At 39.6% G+C, this 10,931-nt stretch overlaps 3 protein-coding genes across 3 annotated transcripts; all 3 read right to left on the bottom strand.

The window, feature by feature from the left end:
• Nucleotides 1-3,947: 3,947 nt before the first annotated feature.
• Nucleotides 3,948-4,412, bottom strand: BATDEDRAFT_87895 (uncharacterized protein; the record flags this gene model as incomplete). Its single annotated transcript, XM_006678096.1, has 1 exon — nucleotides 3,948-4,412. One exon carries the CDS (start codon nucleotides 4,410-4,412, stop codon nucleotides 3,948-3,950), a length of 465 nt encoding a protein of 154 aa, XP_006678159.1.
• Nucleotides 4,413-7,669: 3,257 nt separating this feature from the next.
• Nucleotides 7,670-8,191, bottom strand: BATDEDRAFT_24158 (uncharacterized protein; the record flags this gene model as incomplete). The annotated part of the gene is made up of 1 exon (XM_006677864.1): nucleotides 7,670-8,191. One exon carries the CDS (start codon nucleotides 8,189-8,191, stop codon nucleotides 7,670-7,672), a length of 522 nt encoding a protein of 173 aa, XP_006677927.1.
• Nucleotides 8,192-8,360: 169 nt separating this feature from the next.
• On the bottom strand, nucleotides 8,361-10,851 carry BATDEDRAFT_24157 (uncharacterized protein; the record flags this gene model as incomplete). Its single annotated transcript, XM_006677863.1, has 2 exons — nucleotides 8,361-8,423; nucleotides 9,193-10,851. 2 exons carry the CDS (start codon nucleotides 10,849-10,851, stop codon nucleotides 8,361-8,363), a joined length of 1,722 nt encoding a protein of 573 aa, XP_006677926.1.
• Between the last annotated feature and the right edge of the window lie 80 nt (nucleotides 10,852-10,931).

The raw sequence follows: 10,931 nt of genomic DNA, 5'->3' as shown, positions 1-10,931 counted from the left end.
AAACTGCCAGTTGTTGGTTGCAATCTGGAACATCAATACTGGTGAATATCACAGGTATGCAGTTTCTAAACCTGCACAAGTTATCATATTCACGTTTTATATGCTGATCAATCAGGCTCAACAGTTTGGATCGTTACTATACAAAGCCACTCAACACAAAACAACCGTTCGTGATTAAATCTATGCAAAGTCATGTTATACAATATCAGCCAAATATCATTGTAAAATGGAGTTTATTCATTCCAAAATTCAAGTTTAAGCTAGTTGATGCAACTTGAACAGGCTCTAGAACGAATGCTGGCACACAAATATAACCAAAACATTTATTCAAAAGCGCAGAATCCCGTTGTCTGACCCTCAGGGATCTTGCATCTTTGTCCTGTGAGACATTCACCATCAACACTGCAGGGGCGTGGAGCAATACGTGGGCTAGGAGTAGCAGCGGCACATGCGACAAGAGCAGTGATGAATGCGACGATAGTGAATTGCATATTTGGTTGGATTAGATTGGATTGGATTGGAGTAGATCGAGATGATGTTTGATGAGTTTAAAATCTCGGTAAACCCTGTCTTTTTATATTACAAATTTGCCTGGAACAATCAGGAAAATCGTACTTGTGATCACAGGGCTTTGCATGTAGATAGGGGTGCTCGCAGCAAAGGGGGACTGGATTAGACTAGTACAAAGCCAACTGTATTTAGCCACCTGTTTCAAAGTCAAATAAAGTGCACATGTTTTTAGGTACTGTTTAGCAAGTGCATTCAAACACCGGATTGTGGAGCGGCCTGATTGTGAGCATAGATTCCGCAAAACAACAGCACGCAGGGCTAAAAGGGTGCTTTTGGTTTTAATGGTTAGGGTGTCCAAGTGTCAGGATAAAATATCCGTTACTGGAATATCTGTTTTGCTTGACTATCAAAGCTCGATCACAACTCTGACCCTGATCCATTTAAGCGTGGTAATATGTTGTAAAAGCATATTGGAATTGGCAATCAAGTACTCGAGAGTACAATCCAGCAAGAGCATCGACACAAACATGGTCGATCACTGTGGTACTGTGCAATTGGAATTCACAAAAAGCTTCCAAAGCGACGGTAAATTTACACTAGACTCTGGAACCACAAGTTGCATGGTTTGCTGTAAACAATGGCTTACAAACTAAACTATACCACAATTCAAGAGTAGTCATCAAGCACAGACGAGTACAGTGCAAGGTGTTGGCACGGTCAATCTGACTTGCAACATCAAATGTATGGAGCAAATAGTTGCATTACCAATGTCATATTCATACCTACATGCTCAGCAATCTCGTTTCCAAAAACACGATGTTTGACGAAGCTGTAATATTTCGGTCTTCAACAACGGAAAATATCTACCAATACAAAAAGTGTACCGCTGATGACTGCCTTTCAAGCGAATGGCTTGACATGGCTGATTTCAGGGTGTTGGCCAGACCAAACAACTTGCAATAGACATCAATCACCATGCATCAAGTTTGAGATGTCGAATATCAGTGGATATAGACGCACAGTACAAGAGATTGGCCATATTATCAAAAAGCATCAGAGCGCTTCAAAAGAGTCATGACTTGACGTTGCAACAAATACCGAGCATGAAAAACGCAGCATGTCATGCACCAAAAGAAAGTCGACGAAGCTCCCATTCATTGAAAAGTCAAATTATTGGTAAATACAAACCAACGTGCTCTCGCATATGGACTTGTCAGGTTTCTTGTCCGTTAATCAGCAGTTCAATCAAAGTGCTGTCATATCATTGTATATGATTTATGAAATATGCACATGTGTGTATGCTACACTCCAAACATCAAGTGTTGGACGAGTTCAAGGAACATGTCGTGCTGGTTGACAATCAAACTGAATTACCAGTCCGGATGATGTGCACCGACAATAGAGCAAAGCTCAGGTTTCTTCTATTCGACCAGTACTTGGCGGGAACAGGGATCAAGAGGCTGCCAACACCCTACACATACTGGTAAAATGGTGTTACTGAGTGCAAAACTGACCAATCATGGATGTGATAAGGTCCATACTAGTTGAAGCCAAGATCATAAAGTTATGGCAGTAACAGTGATGACGGTGGTATACCTGCAAAATAGGTCGCACACTCGGCTATAAACAACTGGACGCCTTACGAGCTATGGTATGTATTCGAGTCAGTTATGGCTCACCTACGTCCAGATGGATGTCAGACACATGTACTTTTTCCAGTATCGTCACTCGAGAAATTGACTCTAGGACGACAGCATGCGTCGGGGTTAGGTACTAACCGGAATCAAAGGCATACACATTCTACAGCATCGAAACGGCAAGGTTTGTTGTATATCGTGATGAATGCAGGTTTACGTTGTTAAACTACATTGCTTTGTTACCACACCAACAGTATTTCAGAAAGCAGTCATGGGTATATACAACAATGCTCATATAATGGACAATACTGAAAATGACTGAATTCACAGCAGTGGAACACATGTCGACACACAGAGCATGCCACAAGACTCGAAACAACTCAACCAACAAAATCAGTTGAGAAATGAACATATAGTCGAGTGCCCCAACTGGAAAAGACTCGATCACTGTCATTGAAAACACTGGAAACGGGTATACCTCGACGTGTCCAGATGGATGATCAAACAAGAGCATCCTTCAATATCAGTTTAGTCAAAACATTGGTACTTGTTTGCCTGTAGCCCAATATATTTATCAACTCCATGTCATTCATCAGATAATATTGTATAGATTTTGGCAGTGATATCGACAAGATAATCTGTACTAGGTCCAGTCGTATCCATATCCACAACGCACTCGTCCAATCCAATCTTTTCATCAAGACTATGCAAGAAATTCGACTGCGTATAGTTTGTAACAATTCCATGCACCGAGTTCAAATGACTAATCTCTGCTGCAGCTTTACATCCAATCAAATACTGTGACATTTCCAGTCTCATGTCATCCTTGCTTGCTTCAGTAATATAAACTCTTTCCGCGACGTAAAACATTCAAAGTGACCATGAACCTTTAAGAAATCACCATCCAATCTTTTTCCACTTGTATCTGACCGTTTCGGGTAAAAACAGACAAATGATGAGTGGAGCAATCAAATAAAGTCCGAGACACATTGCCTGATGTAACTGAACCAAAGCATGTTATAGCAAACGACAAATAGTGTGAAATATTGAATTTGTTTTCTGGGATTGTTTTTGACGATTGATGTAACAACTAGTTTGCAGCACAGGCTTGACCTGATTCAAACAAACATACATACAAGTGTTGAATCAGTGGGGGTTGACTTTGTTCTTTTCAAGTATTTGATCGAGTTGCTCTCATACTTTTTTGTTTAGAATGGGATATTTTAAAGTTCGATTCAGACAATGGCGACTCCAGTTGTGAGATATTTGATCCGACGTTGATTACAAGTTGCTGTAATTGTAATGAATAAATGATGATTTCCAGTATTTTGAACAAGAAATGGGCAGTATGGTTGTAAAGGAGGTCCTCGATCAGTCAGTCAAAGTGAGAGTTGGTCAGCACTGTAATAGCCAAGTCTTGATGATAACTCATTGTTTAATTTAAAGTCATCACATCTGTGCAGTCTTGTAGAAACTCTTGCGTTGTTTCACCCGAGTTTGATCCAGAGTTGTCATTTTTGTGGAATCGGTGTCGCAAAACGTAGCAAATTTATAGCCGATAATTCCAACTGCCATTCAAATTGAAATTCGGTTTTCTAGTTTATATGAACAAACAAATATCATTCGAATGAACCGTGTTGTTCGGTGCTATTGATATACTACTAATATCAAGCGCAATATACACAATCAATGCTATAGTTGTTGGATCATTCAGAATACTCGACAAATATCAAAAAGTTTAAATTTATTCAAAATACTCGAGTTTCTTGACACATCATCAATCCGACTCTGTCCCAAACTCTAAATCATTCTTTGCATAAAATTTTCCAACCTTTTCTGCATATCTTTTGATTTTTCTTCTGCTTTCTCACATTCCATTTTCAATTGATGTTCAGTCTTTGGGCTGTGTTTTGATCCAGGTCTCTTTTGGCCATTTGATTTTAGACTTTGTTTCAATCCATGGCTTAGATACTTATAGTAAGAGTCGCATACTTTCTTTTCCCTCTCTTTAGCGTCTTTAGCTTTTTTGATTAGCTCATCGCGAACCCTCTGATCTTCTTCGTCTAATGGAGCGTTTTGGTTTAAACCAGCATTGCTTGAATTATCTTCATCATATGGGTGTTGCTGGGCTTGGCCAGAGGTACTTGGACTGAGTTTGATCGTTAAGCCAGATGCTTCGGATAAACCATCATTATCAGTTGAAACCAGCACTGCATTGGCGGTTACTGCCGCGGCCAGTAAGAATAAAATGTCAGTGAATTTCATCAAGCCAATAAATGAGTTTAAGCAGTTAGTGCAAAAGCAGATTGCTGAGGTTGATTCTAAACTGAATGTACTGCATCGTATTTATATGGTTTGTATAGTAAACCAACCCTGATCCTTTTAGGTTAACCAACTATACAGGGCTACTTGGTTGTCTGTAGTGTATCACTGTCAAACTAGACAGCATAATACTCCCTATCCATAATATCATATTGATGAGTTTAATGTTCATGTCGACTATATTATGCGTCTACACCCTTTAAGGGTGTTGTGTAACCGCAAAAGCTCCCTTTTACCACTATATTCATGTAAAATGGATCCCTTGTATTCATTTTGCTTGTATTCTGCATTGCAATATACAATGATTGCATATTCAGTTGGTTGATACTATACATTGACTACGTGTTTGATATACAAAAACCATCATATGATGCACACAATTAGACTATAGTGTTGAACCTGCCTTTTCTCTACATTTGGCATAACCATGCACTACACAATCATCAATCCTGAGCCCTGATTCATGTATTGTGCTCGACTGTCAATGTTGTCAATACAACTCTGTACACACATTTGTTGTACTCTGAATCTCGGATACGATTGCAATCTAGTTCAACAACAATGATTGCACATGTCAGTAATGCAACTGTTGTTTGCATATCCATGACACTGTTATTCAGTGGTCCATTTGCATCGATACGGCTGCAAGTTGTTGTTATATCACATATTCTGGACATGATTTTGATATTGCCATTCAATTCCATCACATTGTTACTGACCCATCATTGTAACGTTGTATGTATCAAACACTGGCATGTCCCCATAACTATAATCATGGACATGGACATGTGGTCCGACGTATAATATTACAACCACGCATGTCGTTCGTTGCATCATCACTACTAGTGTACGCTACACTACAATACATGCATATTGACATGTGTTGTACCAAGTTGATTGCATTGCTACAATATGGCATGCTCCAACCTGTTTGAATGACTGTTGTGCAACATATTGATATTGTACACATGTGATACTGACCACCAACAAAGTAATCGGCGGTATACAATCGTATCATACAATTGATTATGCAATGTTGGCATGATCAATGCATTTCAACAATTTACGAGATACCATTTTACTATTTGGAAAAATATCCAATCATGACATTTCAATCAGTGTCATGAAATGCAATACACTCGGTTGTAACCCATTCAGATATGCATACATGTGTAGTCACAATGGTATTTGTTGATTATTCAATCCAAATGACAGTGATTCGTGCAGTGTCTGTTCAAACATATGCCATGGTACACAATCCGTACAGATGCAGTGATTTGTTGGTTGGCTCTGACAACTTGTATCAATGCACACCAACCAACACGAGCATGTTCAACAATCGGTATGTATGACTGTTGATGTGTCAATGGAATCTATTTAGTTGTAACATATTGTACTGAATTGGTTGATAGTTGTCAGCATTGTAATACTGCTGCATTGCTGAATTGAATGTGTGTATCAATGGCATAGTGAATTATGCAGTGTAGCTCAGTCGATGATGTGCAGTTCATCCCACAAACCGTCTGTGATCGAACATGTTTGAACATGTGGTTGAATACATTTTATTTTGAATAAACGAGTGCTGAGATACAGATTGTGTGATGATTTGATGCAAACAAACCATATCCGTACTGTGCAAACATTGGCTGGCAGTGTTTTTTGTCAGTTACATCGAGTGTTTGTTCAAATAAGTCGATTCAGATGGGTTGCATATAACTGACTAATCCAGCATTCATACATTGTCAAACAACCATAATGCACAATACCACCAAGTGTGCAATTACACCCGCACTGATCAGTCATTGCACAGTATGTATCAGTCAATGTCAAACATATGTGTATCTGCAACTAAATTGCAGTCCATGACACATCCACACGATCCAACATGTCAAATCATGTATCATGAGTCCAAGATTGATCAAAAACCTGATCATGGTAAACACAGCATGTTGTTGCATATCAGAGTCGATATATCAAGTGACAGTTGCACACTGGTTGATGGTGCACAGCGTATCAATCACAATACATGCACGGTATTGCATTGCAGTCATTGGATGACAGTCATTTGCAATGTGATACCGATCGACATACATCAGCATGGTGTGATGTGACCATAATCATGGTGGAATGTGTTGGAGTTGACATTGTGAGTTGACAATCGATATACGATGCACATGACTGGAACATATTTATTCGAATGTGGTTTGGTTGGTGTCAGGTTGATCATGCAATCACATCGGTGCAACGAGTGAGTGAGCTGATGGTGATCTGAACCCATTTCAACAACAAGTATTGACAGTTGTGGATTTTCTGGATTCAATATGTGTAGCACACCGTTGTTGACTGTTGAGTGTGTATGCAAGTCAAGTCATCACCAACCACCAACCAGATCCAGTGCATACATGATCATTACTAGAATGACTGCCAAGAATATTCGTGTCTGAAAGTTGACTGTGAGTTGGTGGTTTGCAAGCATTACACATAGTAGTATGCTATTGCATACAGCAACCTGATTATAGTCCAGTCGCATGGTGTGATACAGTGGTTTGTGCAATACAACATCCAGATATTTGTAGTGTTGAACATGACGAACCTGTTGTTCGTGTAGCATCATATCAATTGGTAATTTGGAATCAAAGTATTGACTAACGCTTTGCAAGTATTAATGACTGAATCAAAAGGCATAGTGGTTCCAAAGAGTCGCTTGCAGCATGTCAAGCAATATCATATCGACATGATACACACATGCATATCTGCATCATCAATGTGTACAACTATGCAATATACAATCAACTGTATTGTATTGTATTGTAAATACAAGTGTCAATGTACAATATGATATCATGCCAACCAAAACTGGAATAATCAGATACAATATTAAACGGCGATTGTATTGTATTGTATTCAAACAAAAATACAACATATTCGGTTGAAACCAATACAGATTAGCAATCAAATCAATCAGATGAATCTTCATTTTCAAATTGGTTCCAGCTTGGTTCGAGGTTATTTCTAACTCTGGAACAGGCTCTGCGTAAATGAAAACAAGATCTGGAAGTTTTTCGTGTACTGGATGAAGTTGCCTATGTATTGGATGATGTTTGAATGGGTTGGACTGTAGGCGTTTCGCTTGATGAGTGCATAGTATCAGAATTTTCTGAAACTCCCATTCCATCATCATAGCTTTGAGGTGCTTGTTGTTATGGACTCTGGGTTCCACTAGTAGAGGCTTGCTCGGATCTTGGCTGTTGAACTGGTGGAGAATTGAAAAGTGTGTCGGCGAGTTCCAAAAACTCGGAATCTGTTTCCAAAAATTTCATGTAATATTCGATTGGTTGATCCATATTTCCCTTGAACAGGCGTTCTAGAAGCAGTGTCTCGATTTCACCCAATCTCCACTTGAGATCTAAAAAATCCGAATCCCACTGCTCCTCTGCAAGTTCATCGAGAGCTTCTTTTTGTTCAAGTTTTTCAGATTGTAGCGAGTCGTGTATTTTCTCTTCATCGTTACAAGCCTTCTTTATATGTGCGTATTCTTTGATCAAATCCATATCCTCTTCTGAAAGTTTACTAAGATCAACTGAAAGTGTAACTTGTGCACTGGGAATGACGGTTGGAGTGCTAGCTCCGGCACTTGCAGCTGCACTGGGATTAACTGGGCTGGCTGTAGTAACCGAGCAGATGGCCAGGATTGATGCTAATACTGTGACTGCGAGTTTCATTGTATTGGTTTGGTTTGGTCGAGCAAGTTGTAATTATTGGTATTCAACAAGCAAGGCTGGATCGTATTTATATCCATTATTGAGTGGATAATATTAAAAGCACGTTCCTTGGGTGACCGTTTTAGGGATTGGCTTTATTGACAGGGTTGGTGATGACTTGTTATTAATGTCAACCTTTGAAGGGATCTCCCTTTATATGATCACCCGCAATATTGATTGAACCGCTGCTTGACTATGCATTCGAATATCATATGGTTGATTATGCAGTTTTACACCCTTATCCACCCTAAAAAGGGTTGGTATGCCAAAATATGAACAAATATATACATGTTTAAACAAGACTATATGCAACTGAGCTGATACTCAGTTGTTGGATAGTCATCAATATGTGTTGTGGTTTAGTGATGCTCTGCATTCAACTTGACACGATCAATCATCACTACACATTGTCCAGTAATTCAATCAATCAACTGAATCAATACAATGCAATTCATGTTGCAACCACAATATCACATTGATGATCAGTGACTTGCAACTGTTGTGTTGGCATTTCATGTTGTGTGTTACTATATCAATATCGATTGTCACTATATAGTTGTATCAACCACACATTATGATCATATGTCATGGTTGACTCGTATTCTGGATTGATGCACTCATTCCACTCCATTGCATCACTCGAAGACAAACATCGTATGACTTGTTGATTGCTAATACCCATATTGATCGAATACACACTACATGACACATGTCAGGTTAGCGTATACATTCCACTATATAGCACATCATGTTGCTGATATCACGCATTGTGATTCAACAGTCAATCTGTATTCGAGTTCAACTACAATTGATCGTGTCAATCATAATATACACGACCAATTGTAGTCGAGTTGATCCGACTGAATAGAGTCCGAGTCATCATGTTCATATCAAACCATTGCAACTCATTGTTGTAAAATCACAACCTCACAATTCACCACCAACGATCAATCACTATACACCCGCTCATATATGTCCTTGTATGCTGCTGTGATTCGAGTTTGGTCGCTTGTCAATTCATCTCGATAGTGTTTGGCTTCAGCTGGTGATTGAACACCTTGAATATACTGCGTGGCATCATTCCACAGTTCAGGCGGTATGTGTGCCTTGTCAAGACTCGAGTTGTACCATTGTGGTTGTTGTGGAGCCACATGCGCAGTCGAAACAATCCGACATGCTGGATTCACTACAAAAAATGTCAGAATCTTGCAGTGTCCTGGTTGAGTTGGATCTGCAAGTTCAAATGATTGTTCTTTGTGTTGGTATCGATTGGAATAAACTACACACCGACCATTTGATACTTCAAGCGATCCTATATACTGACTGCGTGGTGATTCTAGATCAATAATGCCATACACATCTTTCCAATACATATCAGATGCTCTTTCATCAAACCGATCAACAGCCTCGCGGTAATCGAGTTCGGGTGTGGTGATATTTTCCACGTCGTAGTAATACAGTCCAGTTGCAACAATCGATTCGTTAGTTGGACCTTCAATGTGCCAGTTTCCCTTGTCGTATTTAGGTTTGGATGGTGTCAGTTGAATGTTGGTGAGTTTGACAATGACTTGCAGACTACGACCACGCAGTGACACTGGCTTTGCTAATTCATAACTGGATTCAAAATGTTCCGGAAGTGTTGGTACATACACGGGACGAATGACTCGAGTGTCTGATTCCATACCACCACGACTTGATTGGCTTGATGGTTCAGATCCCTTTGTGCCATTGTGAATATCAATATACTTGAACATTGGATCCATCGTTCTGAACAGACTTTCAAACATTGGGACAAAACATTTGAATATTTTGGCAATGCATTTGTACATGTCTCGATGCCATATCGGATTCAGATTGTTGATGTATGAGTTGATGGTCACACTGCCATCCTGTTCGACACGGAATTCACTCGGAAGACATTGGAACTTGCGTGATATAAACTTGGAACTGCCGTCAATGATGGGCACACTTGAAACAAGTCGAGTCGATAACAGTATATCGCATGGTACCATTGTGGTGTATTTGAGTCGTATACTCAGTGGTGCAATCATCGTTTGTCCATATACAACACTGTACATTGATGCATCAATCAGATTGTGCACCATTTGACCAGTGTTGTGATTTGATCCATGTTCAATATCCGATACATTTGTCATCAATCGCGTATATACATTGTCAGGTATGCCATTGTCCAGTATATACGTCTGTTCAACAGGTCCTGGGACAATTGTACCAAATCCATCACTGCCACTACAAACAAGCTGTTTGACAAAAAACTCGAGTTGTTCCAATGCAAGATTAAATGTTGATGGTGATATATTCTGAGCGAGTGAGTCAGCCCTCCATTGCTCCACAATATGCTGGTTTGTGATATCGATCCACCACATGGGTTTGCAAAGTATACATTGCATATACTGGATATACTGCATTTCGACAAGTGTGCGTGCCTGTCCATGTTTATATCCGGCCATTCCAGATTTCATATCAATTTCGGCATTGTCGTTGTATAGCTGAATGCTCGAACTAGCAGTCTGAACCCGATTCTGGAAACACGCTTCAATGATCTGGCCAGCAACCCTTTTGTTCATGTGGTCAGCAGTATCCGATTGTACAATAGCCATTAGACTTTCAAATATCCTGCCTTGATCCAACTCGGTACGTATTGAACTGTCGGGATGATTGTCGGCAAAACCAGCAAGTT

This window comes from Batrachochytrium dendrobatidis (assembly GCF_000203795.2).
Source record: "Batrachochytrium dendrobatidis JAM81 unplaced genomic scaffold BATDEscaffold_4, whole genome shotgun sequence".
In the NCBI taxonomy this organism is placed as follows: domain Eukaryota; kingdom Fungi; phylum Chytridiomycota; class Chytridiomycetes; order Rhizophydiales; genus Batrachochytrium; species Batrachochytrium dendrobatidis.
This window is presented reverse-complemented; position numbering and strand designations above follow the sequence as displayed.